General features: G+C 45.0%; 1 protein-coding gene across 2 annotated transcripts in view; it reads left to right on the top strand.

The window, feature by feature from the left end:
- The window catches only part of KCNIP3 (potassium voltage-gated channel interacting protein 3), a 694,194-nt gene that overhangs the window by 325,272 nt on the left and 345,559 nt on the right, over positions 1 to 23,363 (top strand). The window contains exon 1 of one of the 2 annotated variants that reach the window (XM_078667022.1): positions 13,526 to 14,279. The exons of the other annotated variant lie outside the window; for it this stretch is intronic. Within the exon in view, the coding sequence (XP_078523148.1) occupies positions 14,177 to 14,279 (103 nt within the window). The 5' untranslated portion in view covers positions 13,526 to 14,176. Of the gene's footprint in view, positions 1 to 13,525; positions 14,280 to 23,363 lie in introns of those variants that run through there. 2 annotated transcript variants of the gene reach the window in all.

Raw genomic sequence — 23,363 nt, 5'->3', positions numbered from 1 at the left:
GTCTGTTCCCCTCCTCAGTACCTCTGTCCTAAATTCTTTAACCCCCCCTTCTCTCTGTTCGTTTTTTTAAACCGCCCCCGCCTTTCCCTTCGTCTCGCCACCTGTTTGTATTTCTGTCCAATTTTCATCAAGTTTGCCTCGACCCCAGCTCCGTCAATTTCCCCATTTGTCGCCAAAGCCATCCTTTCTTCCCATCCTGTCTTCCTGTACCAGATATCTTGTCTATAAGTCTTACAATACATTTTCCTTTTTTTTCCCTTGGGAAGCTTGCGCATGTTCCCTTCTTCTAACTCCCACCCCCGCCCCCTTTCCTCTGTTCGCTTCTTCGTTTATACTTTTTTATATATATTTTAGCGCGCATCACCACCGTCGAAGTGTTACTTGGTGCGTAAAAGCTCGCCACGCCACCCAGCTAAGTGGTACTCCTTTTATGAAGCTCGGAAGGGTGAAAGGCTGAGTAAGGCTGTCAGCGTTCTGATCAGTTAACTTCCGACTTCGCGTGCGTCCGTGCAACGGGCGCGGCGCTGACACCGCAGAGATTCTTTTACCCCCTGCCTCCTCCTCTTCTTCCCTCCATCCCCTCCTCCCAGCACCCCTATACATTATCTGTTGATAATGGATCGGAATGAATTGTTCTCGCTACTCACCCTCTCATTTAAAAAAAGACAAATGGAAAAGTTTGCAGTCCCAGCAAAGCTGAGAGAAGCTTCCACCCTGAGCAGAGCTCTTTCTCCCTCTCAGCAGAAAGCGGAGCAGGGGCCTGAGTCCTGGCAGACTGCAGCTCGGGGAGCCCGGCCCGGCCGTCCATTAAAGGAGCGCCCTGCGCTGCTAATGCAGAAGAGATTGCTGAGAACTCATCGAGAGCTTTTATCCATTTAACCATCTTTAATATTTTACGTTGACAGAAAGAGAAATCAATGTCATGTTTATGGCCCTGCGTTTATGGGGGGATCCGGCGATGATTCGCAGGCACAGCAGCTGGGGATGGGGCGAGAGGGCAGGGAGGCTCGCGTAGGGACGACAGAGTTAGGGAAGGTGATAGATGAGAGGGCTGTGGAGGGAGAGCTGGGAGGTGGAGGAGAGAGAGGACAGAGATGGGAAGTTAGTGGGAGAAGGTATGGTGTAGGGAGAAAATACATTAACGAAGGTACTGTAGAATAAAGGGCAAATCAGCTATTTAGGGGAAGGCAGAGTCAAGATGAGTGTGATCACAGGAAGGGGATAAGACACAGGGTGAGTTAAAGTGAAAACAGGCAGAAACTAATAGGAAGCAACATTCACTGCAGTTACATGCAACTAACCAGAGCATGGATCAATCAGCATGTTTCCCTTCACACATCAAACTAACCAAAGCATGGATCAATCAGCATGTTTCCCTTTACACATCAACTAATGCGCTAGTTAACCAACCAACAATCCTCAATCATATTGAATAATCAGGATACATATCAACAAAAACGCCCCATTCATCATCATCATCATCATGGTTTTATTGTATGATTAATTAAAATCTTTACAATGTGTGCATTCAATAAAAAGTAATACAACACAAGTTTAAAATGCAAATTAAGAAAAAAAAAAGAAATTAGTAAATAAATTGTCGTAGGGTCTGTATATTATCTGTCCATAGTCTTTGCGTTTATCATAATCCTCGGACACAATATATAAAGTCAGTTAATTTCAGTTTAGTCAATGTATGTTCATTAAGTCAGTTCCTTTTCTAATATCTGCTTTGTTGCCTTGGCCATGAATTTGATTCCCCGGCATGAGAGTATGGGAAAGATACCACTTAACCACCGTATAACCGCCTGTCTGCATGTGCGGATTTTCAATGTGTTGAAAATTGCCCGCAGATATATTCTTCTTAAGGCTTGTAGCGCAGGACATACACATAGTATGTGTGACACTGTTTCATTCTTGTATCCGCAAAGTCTGCAGCTTGCACTGTCTGTTTTCCGTTTCCAGGAAGGCATTAAGTCTTTTGTAAAATACATGCCCAGACGGTACGCTATTAGGTTTTTTTTTAGATGTTGACAGAAGTGTTGGGCTAAATAAACTTGCGGTTTTTGGATGGAATAAGAGTTTACTACTGTCCAAGCGTGTCTCCGTTTACTTAGGGTTTTTTTGTCTTTGAGCAGGGAGATCTTTTTTGCCGAGCCATTTGCTATTTTGCAAAATTGCTTGTGATCCATGTTTATTTTCCAAGCTTCTTGGAGTCCAAGGGATGACAAACTCAGGTTTAGGAATTCTCCCCAATGGGTGGTATTCGGCTGCTCTAAAGAAAAGTTTATTTCTTCCCAGCACATGTTGTCCCAGGAGCCGCTGGAAGCAAGTCGGATCTTGTGGCAAAATTTTACAAATGTAGAATTTGACCTGATGTCTTGATTTTGTAAACCGAATTCTAGTCGAACTTGGGCTGCCGATGCTGCTTTTGGCAGCCCAAACACCACTTTGTATATTTTGTTTTGTAGGCTGTTTAAGATTGCTGATTCGCTCCCGAGCCATCCGATTAAACCGTAAGACAAAGTAGGGATAATTTGGGCGGCCATGACTTTAAGTAAGTGGGTGTAGTTTGGACCACCCACTGTCTTTTGCAGTTGTTTGTAAGCGAATATTAGTGATTGCGCTTTCCCTCTTAGTACTTGAATGTGCTTCTTTTTTGTATTGCCGCGCTCGATGGTCATCCCCAGGTATTTATACGAGTCCTGTTCTTCAAGGAGAGATTTATTGATTGTCCAAGTGTATTTCAATTTCTTACACTCAGTAATACGAAGTACTTTGGTTTTGTTTTTGTTCAGCTCCAGGTTTTCCTCTGTGAGGTACGAAACTAGCGTGTTCACTAGGCGTTGCAGCCCGACTGGTGTTTGACTTAGTAAGACTATGTCGTCGGCGTACTGCATTATAGGTACGGGCACGTTGCCTAGTTTCGGTGCATGGCTTTCTGTCGCATCAATTTTTCTTCCGATGTCGGCAAGGTATAGGTTAAAGAGACTGGGTGCAAGGACGCATCCTTGTTTTAGTCCGTCCTGTGTTTCAATTTTGTTGGTCAGGCTGCTACCGTTCCCTTGTTTAACCTTGGCCCATGTCTCACTGTATAGACTTGAAATTGCATTTATTAGATATTCTGGCGTCCCCCATTCTCTTAACTTGCTCCACAACCTGAGCCTGCTTACATGGTCGAAAGCTGATTTTATATCAACAAAACAAGCATATAGGTGTTGTTTTCTTTTTTTGGCATTGTCGGTTAATAAGCACAGGGTAGCCAGGTTAGTAGTTGTCCCCATCCCCATTCTGAATCCAGTTTGGAACCTGGGTATTATTTTTGTTTCGGTCTCCCAGTCCTGGAGCTCTTTTAACAGGCATGAGGCGTACAGCTTTGCTTCTACGTCTATTAATGAAATTAAACGATAATTTCCAGGCTCTTTCCTGTCCCCTTTCTTGTGAATTGGGTGGATGATGTTTCCTCTCCATGTTTCCGGAAGGATTCCTTTTTTTAAGATGACATTGAATAGTGTAGATAAAAGGTCAGCCCAGAAGTCCGTGTCTGCTTTATAGACTGCAGTTGGGATGCCATTTGGTCCCGGGGCCCCTTCTGATTTTAATTTCTGTATTAGCCTTTTTATTTGGGCATGTGTAATCGTTGGTTCTTCCTCAGTGAGATTTGGTTCTGTAGTGACACTGTCTCGTGGGTTTGAACTGTGGTCCTCGCTCTCCCGTGGTCTCCCTTGTTCTTTTTGTTCAGTTCTTTGGGGATCCTTTGTTAGGTAAAGCTTCTTCACGTAAGTCTCCCATTCCGTGTTGCTGATCCCGGGATCCTGTTGTAGTGTCTGTCCCAGATTTAGTTCATTAATGATTCACCAGAACTCTCTAGAGGATGCTTTTTTGGTTGAATTAAGTAGCCTTGTCCATACCTGTTCTTTATATTGGCCTTTTGCAGCCCATAGTTTTTTCCGGTATTCCTTTCTCATATTTCTGAGGTCTACGATGTTTGTATGTTGGCACTTTACTGCCGTTCGCTGGGCCCTAGCTAGTTTCTTTTTTTCTTGTTTTAGATCCATGTTAAACCAGGGCGCTGGTGTTCTTGTTTGTTTTCTATTTCCTTTCGAGTGAAATGAGTGGTTTTCCATTAAAACCTCCAGCAAGTTTTCCCAAGTTTTTATTGGGTCACAGTCGTCGAGGCTCCCGTGTTGCAGCATTAAAGTGGAGGCCGTGGTCATGATTTTTTGTGTGTCCTCGCCCCTCCATTTTATTTTCCGTAAGTTGAATTTTTCTGTTTCTTGGATTAGTGATCTCGGTCTCTCGGCTCTAGGTGCGATAATGTCCAGCCTGAGGATTTGCGGGTGATGATCGCTTTCCGGGCGCTGGACTATTGTGTATTCCACGATTGAGTTTGTCAGATTCGTTGTTACCAGTGTAAAGTCCAGCGCTGATTTAACTTTGCCGCTCACGTAGGTGGTACACGCTTGTGTCAGACCTTCCTTTTTTTTGCTTTTTAATATTAATAGGCCCATTTTTTCTATTTTCCTATGATTAATTTGAGAGGCCATTCCTTCTATCCTATTGACTCTGTTCATTCTAGTCGTTTTAGTGTTTAGTAAATTTTGGTTAAAGTCTCCTGAGATTATCAGGGAGCATTGTTTATTTGTTTTTTGTAACGTTTTGATAAGAGTGAACAGTGTTTCCATTTTTTCCTTTTTTGTTTTCTGATCTGGATGTATGTAAATGTTTAATATTAGCAGTTGCTGCCGGGGCTGTACTGTGATTTTTATAGCTTGAACCCAATTAAGTCCAACGTCCATTATTTCTTGGATCCAGTTGTATTTCTGAGAAATGAGGATTGATAAACCTCCCCGGGGATGACCGTATTTTGCATGTTTTTCTGCTAGTATGTGATGGTCAGTGAAGCCTGTAATTCCAAGTTGTGATAGGTTCCATGTTTCTTGTAGGAGTATTATGTCTGACTTATCAAAAAATGTTAGAGTTTGGTGGTCCTGCTCCATTGAGTTGAAACCATGCACGTTCCAAGAGCAAAGATTGATTTGATCTCCTGTTGTTTTTTCATTTTGTCTGCCAATTGCTTGTTTTCTGAGTGTGGTTGTTATCTCAGTTCTAGGAGCCCTTTTCACTTAGTACGATTGGGATCCAAGACCAATCTTGATTACTACCGTAGAGCCGGTGAGTAAATGTCTGATGTTTCAGTCTGGTTTTTGTTTCTGTTCCTTTTTCTGGAGTGGTTGCTCTTGCTGCTTGTAAACATGATTTCGTTTGGGGCCTTTGGTGCTCCTTATCCTTTTGGTAATCCGAGCTGTTCTGTAGAGGATAAGGGTATTTCGGTTGCTTGTGTTGAAGTATTTTATTCCCCAGTTCTCGAATGTTTCTTTGTGTGCGTAGATTTGTGCTGCTAGCTCTTTCGATTTCCAAGTAGTTACTGATTTTTCTGTTCCTGGCCTTGCTCTGTTTTGCTGGAACTCGACTACTTCCATGTCTTGGGAAACAATTCCCTTAAGGGCTGGAATTTCCTTAAACAATTTTAGAATGTTTCCTCTGTTGAGGATATCATGTTTTCCCTTTGTTTCGAATTCTGGCATAAATGTTACTACTGGTTCGATTTCCTCTGATGTTGTTCTGGTGTGCTCCAGTTGTGGATTTGTAGTGTTTTTAATACTTGAGGTCCCTAATTTAGGATCTATTTCTGTTTCGTGGACGGTTAGTTTTTCCCTACTGTTTTCGATTTGCTTCATAAATCTAGTTCCTGAACGTTGGTCTGGTTGTATAGAGTCCCGGAGATCTTGTTTCGATATTACCCTCCTGCCTGTTACGTTAGTCGTGATTTTTAAAGCTCTCAGGTCTTGATCGTGTTGTGAGTTTTTTTGTTCACTTACGGCCCTGCTTACATGTTTGAATCGGTGTTTTTTGTCCTGTTTACTAGTTTCTTTCTCCTCTTTTGTTTCGGGTGTGGACAAGTTGGGGTGTAGATTGCTAGTGTTGGTGTGGATATCCTTGTCTTTATCCTCGGCTTTTGGGCCGTTATCAGCATAAGATCTTATGCAAGGTGATTCCTTGGTGTTACTTCTGGGTTTGGTTTTGTCTTCGGTTGGTTGTTTGGATGTAGTTGGCCCATTAGGGGTTTTTGGTTCTAGTTTTTGTATTTCTTCCGTCTTTGCTGAGGACTCGAAGGAGAAGCTTACCCTTTCCGGGTCTTGTTGATCCTGGGTACTGTCAGAGTGTTTACGCCTAACTTTTTGTTCGTCTGGATCTTGGCTGAGTCTCTTTCTGAACATTGGAAAGATGTGGTCCGGGACACCGACGGGTTTTTTATTTTGTTTGGTCCGAGCCTTTCTTGCTCTTTTTCGTTGACGTTTTGTTAATTTGTCCTGGTGTTCGTTCAACAGGGTTGGCGAGCCTTCATTTATTTGCTCTTCTTGGCTTTCCAGCAACCCTTTGACTTGACCTTTAACTATTTTCTTCTCTGCCCTATTGGGGGGTTGGTCCTGGGTTTGGCTTCCGGATGGTCCAATTGAAGTTCTTTCCTTATGTATGGGGATCATGTGATCCCGGATTCTGTTTTCATCGCCGGTTGTTTTCACTACACCCAGGATGTCAGTTAGAATCTCAGGGAGGGTGGCCAGTTTTTCAATTATACTGCCACAGTTACATCGACTAACTTTAGTTTGGTTTTTTGTTTGGGGTCCATTTCCTGAATTTGTACGATTTCTACTTCTGTTTACGGTGGCAACCCCCTTTTCCTTCTTGGGTAAGGAGGTTAATATTGTGTCAACTTTAGAGCTTATTTTGGAGATGTGCTCGGCAATGATGTTTATCAAGTCTATTTGTACTTCCATTTTGTCCGATTGGAAGTTTAATGCCTTTATTGCTTGATCCAATGTACTGATTAGCGATTTCCCCCAATTTTGGTTGTATTGAGGATCGGCTATGTTTCCTGACATCGCGCTAGTCTGTTCGATCCTACTTGTCGATGAAATTAGAATAGGGTCCGTCTGGACTTTGTTTAGTGCTTCGTTACTGGCAGTACTGGTGTCGTCAATCAAAATTATTCTGCTACTGTCGTGGTCTTTAATGTTTCGTGGTGTGGAGGCCTTCTGCTCGCGTATACGCCCCTTTGTGGAGGGAGATACGGTTGTTGATTGTTCGAAGTCTAGTGCACTTTTTATTATTATTTTTTTGGTTGTGTTAATCGACTTTGGAGTTTTTTTAATTGAAGCGGGCTTTTCAGACTCTATCTCACGGTCTGGTTTCTGGGTTAATGTACCTCCCGTGTCCGTTCCTTCTACTGTTTTCTTGTTGTCGATGTTTTCTTTGTGACTTGTGTTTTGAGGACTTGATTTGGCAAAGAGATTTTCTAGCGTTTCTAGATCTTGTGTTAATGAAAAATAAGTTTTTGATTCTTTTTGCGCTATTGTTTCTTGAACATGTGAGCAAGTTGTGAGTTTGTTGTCGCCTTCATAGTTGAAGTCGGTTTCCTCAGGAGGACTGGGTGCGATGTGTACTTGAACCTGAACTGTTTCTGTCTGTTTATTCATGATGTTGGTTTTCCATATATTATCGGGGTTACCTTGTAAGTTTACCTGTGTATTTGGCGTTTTTGGCCCCCATTCCTTGTTTGAAACCCTTGATGCTATGAACGATTTTGTTGCCTCTGGAAGAATTGGGCTCTGGAGATGTTGCGACTCCGCTGTGGTGGAGAAAATCGCTGAAACCGGATCTTTCAAAAAGAAAAATTTATTAATTTTTTGCTGTCCGTGATTGCGTGTCGCCGAGCTGGGATTTTCCGGTATTGCCACCAACTTTCCCGGCATTGTCTCCGACTTTCCTGGGTCTTGCCTTTCCGGTGTTTTCTCATTCTCTTCGTCTGATGGCGAAGTGAAGGACTCTTTAGGGGTTGGTTTCACGTTAGTTTTTTTTTGCTTTTTGCTGTGATTAGTTTGCCTTTTAGTACCGGATCTCATTCTGTATCCTAACTGTCGCGGTCCTGTCTTGTCAGACCGACTGCTGCGGGGGCTTAGTTCTTGGTATTGGAGTCCTTGTCTCCCCCTTTGGCGGCTGTGAATTTGGAGAGAACTGATGCAGCGGCGGTGTTGTTATCACAGCGCTCTTCCTGCGCTAACACCTGCCCGCCCAACCGCTAAAGCATGCTTGGGTGGTTCCCGGTCTTGATTCCTTACTCCTCTTTGTCGGTTACGTCGGTTTTGTTGGTGTCAACTGTGTGAGAGATCAAGTGTGCTCTTGAATGCACAGTCTACTACTCGGAGCTGTAGCTCGTTCCCCGTTGGTGTGTCTATGATGCGACAGGAGTTATTACTGTCCCAGGCTACCCTAGCGTTGAGGTTGATTGACCCCTGCACAACTTGGGGGGTACTTGTGGGGCTCTCTCTCTTACTTCGCGTGAGGATGTGATTAATAGCGGATGGGTGGAAGGAGGAGGCAAGATTTAAATGGTTTTATGACTTTTTAGATTTGTTGCCAGTTATTTTATTGGATTTATTGGCTGGTTGGTCCCACTCAGTGCGCTGCTCTGATGCCTCTATTGTCTCTTTTGACTTTGTCGTTATGAGGAGCTGGAGTGGCAGTGTCGGTGACAGGGGGCGGCTAGGCGACAGGGCGGTGTTGTTGGTTTTGCAGCGCCACTACAGCTACTACAGCGCTCACACCGCCCGCCTGCCCTGCCTGCCCGGCCCGCTCGGCTTTCCCTTCTGACCGCCCTCCTTCTATCTCCTTTCGGCTAATGTAAGAGCTCCGTCCGATCTTGCCTCGGGACTCGAGGACACGGGCTCACATCAAGTGTTGGCATGCGGCGGGGGGCGGGAGCGGCGGACGGCGCTGATGTCACGGCGCTACCGCAGCACTTCCACAGCACTTCCACAGTGCTCACGCCGCCCGCTCGCTTTTTCTGCCCACCTGTCCGCCCGCCCTCCCTGTATCTCCTTACCGGCAGCTTCTCCCAGTCCCAGGTCCGGTCCGGTCTTTGCCTCTGGCACTGGCTCGTGAGCTGCGTGGGCTGCGGCGGCGTTCGGCACAGAGAGCAACTCTCCTCTGTTGTGGTCGTGCTCCTCCAAAGTCCTCCAAAGTTGTAAGCCGCGCCGCACCTCTCCCGGCCTCTCCCAGCAGCTGCAGCACCAACGAGAAGCACCAACGAGAAGCAGGAAGTGGCTCTCTCGATCTCTGCTCTGAACTGTTAGAATCCCCCCATTCAACATGTCAACCAAGTGACATCCACCATATCAATATGTAAGTTGGTATGCTATCCAACTAACATGGCAATCATCCGATTAACACACATTAACTGAGCAACATGACAACTAGCTAAACATAGCAGCAAATATGCTAAAACACTTCATACCAATTAGTGAATTTACTAACCCTAACACAGCAAACAGACAGGAAGTCGATGTACCAGCTAACTTGCCATTCATCACAACAACCAGCATACTACTTAACCAAAATGTCAGTCAGTAAACATGTCATTCATTTAACATGACATGGCAAATAAAATGATGGTCTCACCAGTCAACGTTGCTACCAATGAACATGCTACAATCAGCACAGTCTGCCAATCAGTGGCATACTAATCAGTGTCAGCCCAGAAAGTAACTTGCCAATCTGCTAAACAAAAATAGCCTAATTTTAAAAGCAACATAAGGCCGACAGTCACAGAGCTGACAACTGCCTACCAGCACCCAACTCCAGTAACTAACTAGCATGCTAAACTCCTGATCAAGAAGCTAACAAAACAAGTAACAAACTAGTCCCCATTCACACCAAAATGAAAATGAAGCACCATCAAGGTAATAAATTAGTACTTAAAATAACCAATGAACATGGCAAGCAACATTTCAATCTATTATCCAACATGACAATCAATCAGCTATTTAAACCACCAAACAGCCAGCAAGCCCACCAACTGACTAAATGTTTACAAACCAACAAAGAAGTAAACGTATGACCATAACACAGTTAATCAATATCTCATTCAACACAGCACCCATTAGCCACGCAATCAACTATTCAGCTTACCAGCAAATTCCACAACTGACCAATAAAAAATCGAAGCACCATCCGCCTAAGAGGAAGGCAATCTTTCGGACACAGCCTCTTTTCTCAGAATGGTGCATTATTTTCTGTCATTTCCAATCCTCAATGATTTGATCTCCTGAATTTTCTAGCATGTCTGCTCTTTCAATTTATTCTTTCCAGAAACATTTATAGCTGAGAAGGAGGATGTCTATATGTGACTTGTCTAACCAATGCAAGAAAAATAAAGAAAAGGTGTGTCTGACAGTCAGTCTGTAGCATTGAAAGAATGTTTTAACCTGTAGCAAACAACCGGCGCATGGGGGGGGGGGGTTGGTGTGTGTGCGCCATAAACACCATAAAACAGCTAAAAATACAATAGGTTAAAATTCTATAACAGAACCATAAAACCGGATTAGGGGACTGTTACAAATTCATAATTTCTTTGTCTCATAAAAACTTGTTTCCCTAGTATCAATTACTGTGAACCAGATCCAGATGCGTAAAGATCTTACGTTTAGTGACTATGTTAAACAACTAAAATTGTCCAATTAGACTCTATTTGTCCCTCCCTATTTTACATCATCTTGCACTCAAGACTGTCTCAAAGTCATCCCCAAAGTGCAAATGTGTATTTAAACCTTTAGAAATCTGTATGAGAGGCTCGAATAATGTAATTGTTTTCTTGGTAAAATTAAATAAACGCTTAAACTTAGAGAGGCAGCTTGAGGGTCTACTATCGCTCAAGATTGAATTTAGAGAAATGTGAGGATGATAATCTCAGACTTCAATCTCTTGGGAAAATATTTTGTTGTGTGTGTCTGAACCTAGTCTTATGAGGATCAGGACAACCAACACCGTGGCATAATCTATCACACCAAACGAAACAAATACAATCACTTAAGACCGACAACATACTAAGCAATCATCCAATAACGAAAACATAACAATGATACAATGAGAAATGTAACCATCTAAATGACCTAATAGACTAAAGAACCAATAGAACCAACTCGCTACCTACTTAAGCCATACCGAGGTCAGACAATAAATACCCAAATATGCATACACACCCACAAACCGGCATATGCAATCATCCACAGGCCATGCTAATTAGCACAACTCATCAACACAAAGATCAGTACACCAACTGGAATAGAAATCAGAAAAAGTCCAAATATGAGCAACAGATAATTCACCAATCAACACATGGTAAAACACTTAGGCCCTGATTACACTCGAGACAGTATTACGGGTTTGGTTTTATTGTATTAGGACAAAAACGTAGGACATCAAAACATGACCAGGAGTTACCCAGCAGACCGACTGACCCGCACATCCATCAATCCAAATACATAAACCAGAATAAGAGTCAAATAATAAAACAAATCAACATCCACATTGCTGAACCAGGATTTTAAACATATAACAGCCGAACCAACCTCTTAGCAGCCGTGCAACTAACTTACGGACAAAAAAAACCTAAACCAAAAATCTAACATGTATATCAAATAAACAGGCAAACTACACACCAATGTAACACCTAAACAGTTCGCACAATAGCCAAGCAACCAACATACCATATATGGAAAAAACTAAACTAAAAAAAAGCCCCAAACAACAATCAGTCAACACAATAAAAAAATCAGCACAGCAGACAAAAAAACAACTGAGCACGCCAGCCACATAAGTCTTAACCATGTAAAAGCTCCAATACATTATCCACTGTCAAAGAAAACCAAAGGTGTAAACAGTCTTCAATATGCACATGAACATTAAATGTGTAGACATTAACTACAGCAAAAACTAACCAATTGCACATGATAAATGCTCGCTTTCTACTGAACATGACTGACTGCAAATAACCAAGGCACCCAGTCCTCGTCTCTCATCAAATCGACTAACAGCTACAGTCGCACTCGTTGCAACACACAACTATGCTTGTACAATGATTTTTGCAAACCGTACTAATCTCTCATACTCTCATCAACCAAACATATAGTCACGAAGCATACACCATCACATACAGACCCAAAACTTGATTAGAAAACTCACCTCACCTTACATGCTCTGGTAAAACAAAAAACAACTCTACATACCCCCAACAAACCTTACATGTGCCAAACTAACAAATGCCAGAAGTACGAACCAACCAAAAAAATGTAACCCCGTTCTATTTGTAAGCTGCACCGGATGTGCCAAACGTAAGGCCAACTACTGTGCTCACTTATGTGGTTACACTTGCCTACCTACCCCATGTACTTGGATCGCCAATGGCATTTCAGGACTGTGGGCCTGATTCACAGAGGTAAAATACATATGTGCATATTTACTCATGTGTATACTTACTCCTACACCTAGGTATAATTCTCCAATGTTTTGCTATTCACCATTTCTGTGTGGAGATTTACATTTAGGATTAGTAAGCATTCACCCATTTAGAAGATTAAACTTGGAGTATGAGAAGAATACCAGTCTTGGAGGATTGTTCATGTTAGGGGTCGAACTAATGGTTCCAAGTAAAGACTGAACTAGTGGTTCCAAGTGAAGACTGAACTGTGGATCCAAGGTGGCAGATAGACTTTTTATTTGAGGACCGAAAGGAAAAGCAGTTTTAGCTGGCACTCAAGGAAGCATTTTGAGCCAGGGCGTTCAAAGGTAGATTTATATATTTATTAGCGTCACTTGGTGCATTATCTGCCATTTAAAATGTGTTTTGCATATCTTAATTTCTTGCATAGAGCAATAATCCATCTGAAATTATAAATCTCCTCTGCCTCTGTACTCATCGTACCACGCTCCAACGCACCCTCCCAAATACAGCCCTACTCTGCTGTCTTGCTGCCATCCCTTCTTTCTTGGGAGTTTACGCCTTAGACACCAACTTTCTTTTCTTCTCATACTTTTTGTCTCTCACCCACTCATTCCCTCGTAGGTTCGTTTAATTTCTTCTTTACATGCGGGCTCTTATTAGTTTGGGCAAAAGGTCCTGTATCTCTGCTCTCTTCCTCGTGCCTACTACCTACATTCTCTCTCCCCTTCAGTCTCTCTCTCTCTGCTCTACTCCTTCAGCTCTCTTCCCTACTACCCAGCTCTCTCCCTCGTCTCCTTTCCACTGAGCTCACATTCTAGTGTCACCTTCCCCTCAGACACTCTGATTACCTCACATGCTATGAAGAGAAGAAAAAAACAAAACCTCAAACCACTTTTTGAAACCATCAGCACAGGCGGCTGCTCGAGTTTCTCTCTGGGTCCAGCATCCCTGCTGTTGTTATGGAAACTCTTCTCCTAATCAATGCAGCCGGTATTTTTGTAGCAGGGGATGGAGAGTATGGGACGGGCAGAGTGAGTGAGAGTCAGAGGGAGGGATGCTGAGAGCACTCCTGCCTCCGGCACCCCTCCCCTCCCGCTCTCAAGGGGAAATTGAAGCCAGTAGTAATTCTTGCAGCCCGTGATGCAGCAGAGGGCGGGCAGGGAGGACCATGAGAAGTGATTCCTGGAGCCCAGCTTTGCAGGACACAGGAGTTGCCCTCCAAGCCTCCTGATGACCCTACCGAGTCTGCAGCTGCAGAAGTCTGCACCTGTACTGCCACAGTGCTGGGCTGATGCTGCACCCAGCTGTGTGCCTTTGTCCATCCAAAGAGCCCGGAAGCTTCGGTACAGGTCGTGAATGTAGAAGGCACATCGACAGAGCCTGCCCAGTGGCCACCATGACTTGACCTCACCTGGAAAAGTTTGTTTCACCAAACTTCAGGAGCTCTCCCTGCTGTGGGGATCCAATTGTGGTTTGCTCCCCTTTCTATAAATCGATAAATCCATCCTACGGTGCAAAGTTCGAGCCATACTGAACAGAGTGGAGGTTGGCAGAGTCCTCTTCATTTCCTCTGGGAGCCTTCGCAGACGAGGTAGCGTGGAAGTCAGCACAATTCTCCAATTCCTATGGGAGCCTTACTCTACAAGCCAGCGACCTCCAGGATCAAGAAGGGCCCTCAGGAAATGGGACTCCAACTCCTGGTAATTTGGGAAGATTAGTCCCTGTCTCCACTTAATTCCAAGAACAAGCCAGAATCTTTGTCCCCCGATAGCAGAGTGGGGTGACTCGCATGTCCGTCGTTCAAACCCGCACCCTGAGGGACGCTGGCCGACCATGGGGATCCAGGGCATGGAACTCTGTGCGGTGGCTGTGGTCATTGTCCTCTTCTTCGCCGTCCTCAAACAGTTTGGGATTTTGGAGCCCATGTCCATGGAAGGTAATTTAATGCTTTGCATGAAGCCATGCCTTAAGACGTTCATGGGGAGCTCAGAAGACCCCAGTCAGGCAAGCACCTTCTCCTTTAAGTTCGCCCACTTCCCCAAAATGTCCTGTGTTCAGGAAGCGTGTTCCCTGTGGCCGTGAAGGAAGGAAGGGGTGCTGCCCCAGGACATTGCATCCCCAGGCACTCCCCTCTAAGTATGTCCCACCAGCATGCATCATCCTGCACCTGGGATAAGATGAAAAATGTTTTAACTAAAGCAAATTTCTTGCATTGAGTTAAGTTATATTTCTCATACATCAATACAGGAACCAAGGAACAAATCCGTGGTAATTTGGAAGATTGTTGTGTAGTGCAGAGTGCTAAATAACACACAGTTAACAAAATAACTACGTTCTTAAGACCTTGGCCTACAATAGTTCTAAAGCTGGTCCATCACAACGCACCAACGGTACAAAGTTTTTGTTGGAAAACTCTACATGACAGAGACCACTTTTCGTGTTATATGAGATGCCGTTAACTCCGTGGTGAAAACTTCAGGGTCTCCGTGCCATCACTTTGGCACGAGAGTCGATGACAGCGGTGTGGGTGTGTCTGAGCGTGTGCAAGGGCAGAGGGCTCGGCTCTCGCCACTGATGGTTGGAAAGGCGGAGGCGATCTGTATCAGGGCAGAGGGCTCGGCTCACTTCAGAGCCAGCGGAGTGTGTCAGGGCGGTAGTGGCCCTTATGCTCGTATTCTTGCCTCAGCACAAGAGTCTGGAACAGCTTTGCTGTGTGTTAGGGCGTAGGATTTGCATTATGCCGAGATGGCTCACTTCAGGACCATGGCCAGGGACCGCGAACGATTGTAGCAGATGCAAGGGAAGAGAGCTCAGTTCTCTAATAGTGAGCCCCTGAGGGCACCGCATTTCAGCACCAGAGTGAGTTTCAGCTGTGTGTGGGTTTGTGCGTGCCCGTGTCTGTTTGGGAATAGTCGGCAGAGTTCTTTAATGTGACAGCTGAAGGGGCCCCATGTTTTCACTTGAGTACCAAAGTGCGTGTGTTGCGTTCGCACGTGTGTACTGGTCTGTCTATGTTGAGATAACTGTGGTAGGGGGGCTCAACTGCAGGTGGTGATGGCGTGCTTCAGCATCAAAGAGAGAGTAGTGTTAACGGACCAAGGGCTCTGCTCTCTGCCGTGACGGCTGGACGCTCACCGCATTCTCGCCTCGGAGGCAGGGTCTGCAAGAGTACCGGGAGCGGAGGAGCACTATGTAGCGGGAGGGCCGTCAAGGTCGGGGCTCACCTCCTTCGCGATGCTGACTGGAGTGGTTCCCTCTCTTCACTTAAGCACCGGAGTGCAGAAGTGTAGATGTGTCCGTGTGTGGGGACGTCAGGGAAGAGGGCTCATTTCTATGCTGTGTGTCTGGAGGGGTAACATATATCTTCAGTTTTAAAGTCGGAGACAGCGGGTGTTTGCGTGTAGGCGAACAATATATGTCTTTGTGATGTTAATGCGGTTACTATCAACCAGAAACAGACAATTTATAGCAATAAAATAAATATCCCTCGGACATTTTAATGTACCAGCCTCATATGGCGCTCTGAGAGTCACAACCTAACAAAGAGGGCTCCACAGACGTTGGGGGCGGAAGGACGATCTCCCCCCTTCTCCCCCTTCGCCCCCCAAGTATTTCGTTTTTGAAAATGAACAACAAATGTAATGTACCGACAGTGTTCCCACTGTTGGGCATGTTTTAATGGCAGTTATGAAGGACTTCAGCAACATTCAAAGTCTCCAGGGTGTGACGCAGATCCCATGAGAACTATTTTCCACAAAAGCCAACCCTGTGTGTTTGTAAACAAAATTCTGTGCTGCTCCCTCGGTGGTGCTTGGAGGGCTGTCTGAGGTGGGGTTCCGTACAGCCCTGAAAGCATTACCTTGTTTTTGAACTCCCGGGGGAACGTGCTGGGGGCCGGGTGGGGCAGTGGAGGCTGTCTCTGTGGCCAGAAAGGCACGTGGGGCTATCAAAGCCGAGGACTCGGCTTTTTGCAGGGGCTGCTACAGATAAACACGTTCCCTTCAGCACCAGAGACAGTGACGTGTGTGTGGAGGGTGCAGTGGTGAGAGCTGGAGACTTGCCTTCTTCAGCATGTGATGAACAGGCTAGGTAACCAATTCCGACCACAAACCAGGGAGAAGGTTCCATGTGTGCAAGTAGATACATCCAGGGGCGTCGACGTGTGTACAACAGAATGCAAGGAATTGTGTTGTCATAACAAGCCCCACGAGTATTAGCAAAGTAAAGGGAAGCTCTCCACAGCCCTGTATAACAGGCAGTGGTCGTTGCATAAGCTGGAGGGCAGGATGTTTGCTACCGGTGTCTCTTTTGGTGATATGCAAGGGCATATTTGCCGCCCACTCCACTGTTTTTGAAGGGTCTCGTGGTATGAGACCTCTTTCTTTAGTTTTAGGAACACAGATTTCCTTTTATACTTGAAAATGTCCATAATGTCTTTGTAAGCTGGGCATTGTGGGAGAAAGGGTCTCTACCGCTGCAAGGAGACACTGCTGGCAGATTGTGTGCTCTTTCGCTTTCAGCTCTGTATGCTGGTTACTGCTTCCAGACAACTAGCTTTTATTTGGTGAGCGTTTGCGCTTTTCGTTTTTGCCCACAGGGTGGAGCTCTCCTATTCTACAGTTTCCTGCATGAAATATGTAACAGTCTATCTTGTTTCATTACCGGTGTATTTTGCAGTGCTTTGTTACTATCTTTTCTACGTCTTTGGGCATTCCGACTCTTGCCAATTATCTTCTCTATCAGGCTTTTGTATGCTGATGCTCCTTGGGGACTGTAGAGCTGTTGTAGTGAATCCGTATTTTCGTGATTTTCTGTAGGGTTAAGCCAAGCAGTAGAGGTGTTTCGGTCAAATTCTCGATTGTAATTATGTGCTTTGGGGCATTAAGTAACCAGGAGAATCTCCACAGTTCTGCTCTCCACTCATCGCGTGGCAGTTTATGTGACGACACAAATTAAGCCTCTTCTAGGAGTCGCACTATGTCACCCAGCGCGATCACGTCAAGTAGAATTCCGCCACCCGAATTCACAAGTCACTCAGGGTTGCAATTAGCGGTTCTGCAAACTCCGAACCCGACATTATTAGGCTCTGAAACACCAACCCTGTTTTATTGCTACCGGGGCTGCAGGCACCAGCCAGCAACACGCCTCGGCTACTGCACGACCACTTCAACAGCACCGAAGGAGCAGACATTGCTTACCCATGGCAGATAGAATCCTGGCCCAACCCACTGCACCTCTACCCTAGCCCCTGACCCACACCTGCTCTCTCACTGACATTTTCCACCGGACGAGCACAGGCAGAACATGTCAACATATTTCTCTAGGGTGGGCAAAAGACACAGAAAAGTATCCAGCATTTCACAGTCTATGAAGTTCTTCCCTGGTCCAGGGCAAAAAGTCAGAAGAGCTGGAATTTGAAGCATGGATACCCGAACCAAATTCCAGTCGCCTCGTAATGAGGGCCTACGTGTTTGCATTTATGTATGTGGGGTCATGGGGAGCAGCAGTCATCATAGTGTTTCCAATGTAGTAAGTCTGTCTTTGTGTGAATGTCTGTCTCTGGGCATTTATTAGCATTTGCCTGTGTAGGTGTGGGCCATGAGTATAGTTCTGTGTGGAACTAGTTGGAGAATCCCCAATGTCCTCTCCAGCATCATGGCAACCACGTGTTTTTGTGTGAGTCTGCATCTGTATGGGTTTCAGAGGGGGTCAGTGTTCTAGCCGGAGATTGTGTGTACTGCATATGTCATTATCTCTATGTATCTCTGTATATATTGGTATCTCTGAGTTAATATGTATCTGTGTCTTCTGTGGTTACTTATCAATATTTACTCTGTGTAAGCCTGTGTATGTGTGTTGCATAATTCAACAATTTCTTAGCCTCTTACTGCTGATGTGGTGGCCTTTGCAGTTGACAGCTGCAATGTGAGAGCTTAGTTCAGTCAGACATAATGCATTACAAGATGTAAAGCTGCCTAGCTGCTAGCTATTTGACATCAAGGTGGTGTGTTGTTCTATGTGAGAGAGTGAAGTGGTAGTCGCAAAATATAGTGATCTCTTAATACATGTGAATGGTACCATAATTCCAACTTGGGATAATCGTATTTTGTATCGTGGTATATAATGTGCATTGTATGGTTTGACCCATGTCATGGACTGTGTAGTTAAGACTTTTTGAATAAATGAGTCTGAAGAGTAGTTTATTCTTCCAAAACAGGCTCCAGCAAAACCCGGAGCGAGAGTAGTTATCTGTTCCTCTTACAGCCTCTCATGTTCATTACCTCAATTCAACATTCAATATGACATCACAATACAGCTAATGACATAGGATATTAACATTAATGCAGCCTGAGGGACATGCTTTTAACTCTTATTCTATTGCTACACACCTCCATTACAACATACCCCCTCCCCAATTATAACAACAAAAACACAAATAAAATAAATATTTAAATCCTAGAACTTTCTATACACACGATACACATTCAAATCGATAATGGTTACTAGATGACTCAGTCTAAACACCGTGCAATTCTAATACTTATGTCGCAATATTGATAAAGTTAAAGGTAATATCATGCTTTACCACAAACAGTCTTTCAATTTCACAGGTATTTTTATTCTTCTTCCCAATCTACTCTCCTTCTCAACCCCTGACGTAGAGGATTAGGGTTGTTCACTCCTAATATGTTGTTCCCCCTTCTCTGACCCTGACGTGGAGGATAAAGGTTATTCATTAATAGCACACTGTTCCACAATTAGTAACCTCCATCAGCCTCATTCATATCTGACTTATTCATATCCAATGCTTGCATGTCACAACCTATTTCTTTGTTCTCATTTTCCACCTCCTCATCCGGCGCCTGTGAATTATCCTCATCCAGAAGCCAGTCTTACTGATTCGAATGAGCAACGCTCTCGAGATCTTTGGTAATATTCATACTGACCTTATAAAAAGAAACACAACTTAAATGCCTCACTTTACCATCACTTAGTTGGACTGAGTTACACAGCACTTTAACAACTTTTAAAGGGGATAAATACTGTTCTTTGTTGTTTATACATACTCCTGGTTTCTTAATTCTTACCCAGTCTCCAACTTGTGTATTTACATGTTTGCATTTGTTTTTCCTGTCAAAATAATCTTTACATTCCACCTGAGCCTTGGACAAATTCTCCTTCACTACTGTAGGTGTCCAATTACTAATTTTAGATCTCGACATCCATTCAGCATTGTCTTTCATAACAGGAATCCCGCCTCTCATAATTTCAAACAGGCTGAAACCAGCAGACTAACAAGGTGACACCCTATAGGCCTACACAGTTCTCCACACTTTCTTGGCCCAACACAAATTTGTCTCTTTAACTGTAACGTGTATTTTTAGCACTCTATTAAAGCGCTCCATTGCTCCATTCCCAGCAGGATGATAGACAGATGTAGTGTTATGTGCAATACTATTCCTCCTCGAATATGTCTTGAACACCTCAGAAGAGAATGGAAGCCTTTTGTCAGTCAGAATCACTCTGGGAAGCCATTCTCTTAAAATGTTGTATCCCTAAATGTTATTATAACCTGGGCATCTACCCTAGACACCATTTCTATATTTGCCCATTTTGCAAAGTGGTCAATTAACACAATAATGTACTTAGACAGATTTGCATCTTGAACCAGACCCAAAATGTTCAAACTTATTCTCTCCCAAGGCATCTCTGCTCATTTTAAGTAAGGGTGGGCGGAGCTAGCGGATTTGCACTATGCAAAGTTGTGTGAAAACTCCGCGGAGTTCCGTTCTGCCCTACTTATGAGACAAGTGCAAGGGGGCACATATTTACACTACTCTAAAATAACAAATCTTGATGAAAAGGGTATTTGTTACCTCAAAGAGACCCCTGGGGGATGTAGGCCCTGTTTCATAGCAGCACCCGGAATGCCCACCCTACCAGTGACCAGTAGCAGCAGCACCAGCAGCTGAACACATCGGAAATGGGAAGATGAAAGGCTCACTTTGTTAATCCTAACACAGAACACTAACTTTTAGCAACAACAGCCCAACGTTCATTTTAATGAAGAAATTTGGTATGGCCGGAAGAAGAAATACAGCTGGCGTGCCATACACTCGCTACGGTCCCGATTTACCAGAGGTTCTGCATTGTTCGCATCATGCTGTGTAATTAAGAGCTGCGCACACGGTCCTTTAAAAATGGTGGTACATTATTCACCCTGCCACCGTGGTTGCATTGTGAAGTGTGAGTCTGTACTTATTTCAATGCTTATGGGACAATTAAGACAAAAATAAGACACATCTTATAGTGTATGTATACTGCAATTTTATTGCTATTTTTTTTTTTTTTTTGTTACCATTTTTTTTTTTATTAAATCTTTATTGTCAGGAGTACAAAAATTATATTCACATTAGTGCATGTAGTTCGCTTTCTTACATCAGCAGTATATGTGAGCAGTAAAAATGAACAAAACAGATCGTGTTTCCGTAAGTATCATGCGCTACCCTGTTCTCTGCGCGTAGCAGTCAGGAGTGACCAATATACACAAATTGTAGCATACCTTCGCTTCCTATCCACATGACTTTCCCTGACAGTACATTCCTGGTACGTATATCTATGTCTAACAAAATTAACTTTTACAAACAGCAAAAACATTAAAACCCAACTAAGGTCATCACTTGGTAATTTAGCGTTTCAATCCACAGTCAATCTTCGGCCATTATACATGTTCAACACTATGCCCGAGGTAATGTATCAATCCCGCACCCTCCCGGCATCCACCCGCACTTTGCACGGAGACCCGTGTCGTCTAGTCCTCATCCTCCTCTGAGTCCGATTCCTCGCCCTCAGGCAGGGGTGCACATGGTTCTCCCCTGTATTTGTTCCACGGCGCCCACACCTTATTCCATTTGCGGGGGCATGCCGGCATCACATAAACTGCCCTCTCTTTTACCATTAGGTGGTCCATATTCCTGATCCACCCTGCTACCGTGGGTAACTCCGCAACACCCCACCTCTGTGCAATGTCTCGTTTGGCCACTGTGACCGCCAGCGTAACCCATAGTTGTCCATACCTGTCCAGGTCAGTAGGATCCCAAATGTTCAACAGGCATTTACGGGGCTCTGGCAAGACTGATGTTTCGATGGCCTGGGAGATTGTGCGCATGATCTGTTTCCAGACTTCCTGGATCTGAGGGCAATCCCACAACGTGTGCAGCAGAGTCCCCTCCTCCCCGCAGCCCCTGAGGCAAAATGGGTGTGGTGCCCTCTGTATTCTGTGAAGTAGCGTTCGGGTGTAGTAAGTGCGGTGTAAAATCTTGAGCTGCACCAAGCGAAACCTGGCCGATATGCCTACCTCTCGTGGTGACGCAAGCGCCTTGTTCCATTCTGTATCATCCATGTCCCCTAGTTCTCCCACCCATTTCTCTTTAAGCTTCTGCGTGGGGTCCGGCATGTTGTTTATCAGCTTTTTGTACGTGAGAGAGGTCGCCTTGTGCTCCATAAATTCGGTCAGTAGCCTGTCCTCCAGTGGTGATGAGTCAGGGAGTGTGGTATCAGGTGGAATCGCTTGCAGCAGGGCGTGTCGGATCTGTATGTATCGGAATGTTTCAGTGGGGCCTAGACCGTATTGCTGTTGGAGTTGCGGAAAAGCAAGAACCGTGCCCTTGTCCCAAAGATCTCCCACCACTGAGATCCCTATGGTGTCCCATTGTGTGAAACCCTTACATGACCGCAAGTTTCCTAGTGCTTTAGTGTCCCACAGTGGCGTTGACTTGGTGATTTTCCCCTTCCACCCTAGACGTGATTGTGCTGTATGCCATAACGCCGCCGTATGAGATGTTGGGCCTATTAGGGTCTTTACTTGTGAGTAGTTGTATAAGACAGAAAGCATGCCGGCAGTCCCTAACTGTGACCAATCCGCCTTATACGCGGGGTCGGCTCGCGAGATGTGGATCCAGTGATTAACTATTTTTAGTTGTGATGCCCAGTAATATAATTGGAGATTGGGCAGCGCAACCCCTCCCTCATACCAGCTCTTCACCAGTTTATCCTGTGCTATTCGCGCTGGGCCATTGCTCCACAGTAAGCTGGACACTAGTGCAGCGACCTGTTTGAAGTACCGCGGGCACACCCTATAGGGTGAGTTTTCGAGCACATAGAGAAACCGCGGGAGCGCCATCATCTTATAGAGCGCCGCCCGCCCTAGGAGGGTCAGCGGTAGCGTAGCCCAGTATTTGACGTCTGCACGAAGGCGTGCCAGTGGTGGTAGCAAGTTTTCGGTATAAAACTTCGCAGCATCGGTAGCAATAAAGATTCCCAAATACTTAAAGGTGGTAGTTGTGATCTTTAGGGGACAGTCGGCCTGCAGCACTGGGCCCGGGCCCTTGAGGACATACAGTATGGATTTGGACCAATTTAGGGTATAACCCGACGCCTTACCGTGTTCGTCGCACAGAGTCAACAGGGCAGGGACCCCCTCATTGGGGTTGATCATGTAGATCAGCATGTCATCGGCGTATAAGGAGACTTTGTCCTCCCACCCTTCTTCCCAGGTGATGCCTCGGAACAGTGGCGTTGCTCTGAGTAGGATTGCCAATGGTTCCAGCACTAGTGCAAATAGAAGGGGCGACAGCGGGCACCCCTGTCTAGTTCCCCGCCCCAGTGGGAAGGATGGCGAAATGTGACCATTCGCAACCACCTGTGCAACCGGCGATGCGTAGAGCAACCTCACCCATGCAAGATATTTGGGGCCAAACCCCATTCGAGTCAGGACAGCAAACAAGTACTCCCATTCCACCAGGTCGAACGCCATTTTGGCGTCTAGGGATAGTATCGCAGCTTGGTCCGAAAGAAGATGCGCCCGTGCCAGTACCCCATGCACCCTCCTTAAGTTCAGCGCCGTACTCCTGTGAGGCATGAAGCCCGATTGATCCGGGTGTATCAGTGTGTGTAGGTGCTGGGTCAGACGACGAGCTAGGAGTTTCGCCAAGATCTTCGCTTCTGTGTTAAGCAAGGA

This window comes from Lissotriton helveticus, chromosome 11, assembly GCF_964261635.1.
Source record: "Lissotriton helveticus chromosome 11, aLisHel1.1, whole genome shotgun sequence".
Lineage (NCBI taxonomy): Eukaryota > Metazoa > Chordata > Amphibia > Caudata > Salamandridae > Lissotriton > Lissotriton helveticus.
The sequence above is the reverse complement of the archived record's forward strand: the minus strand, read 5'-3'. Positions and strand labels throughout refer to the sequence as shown.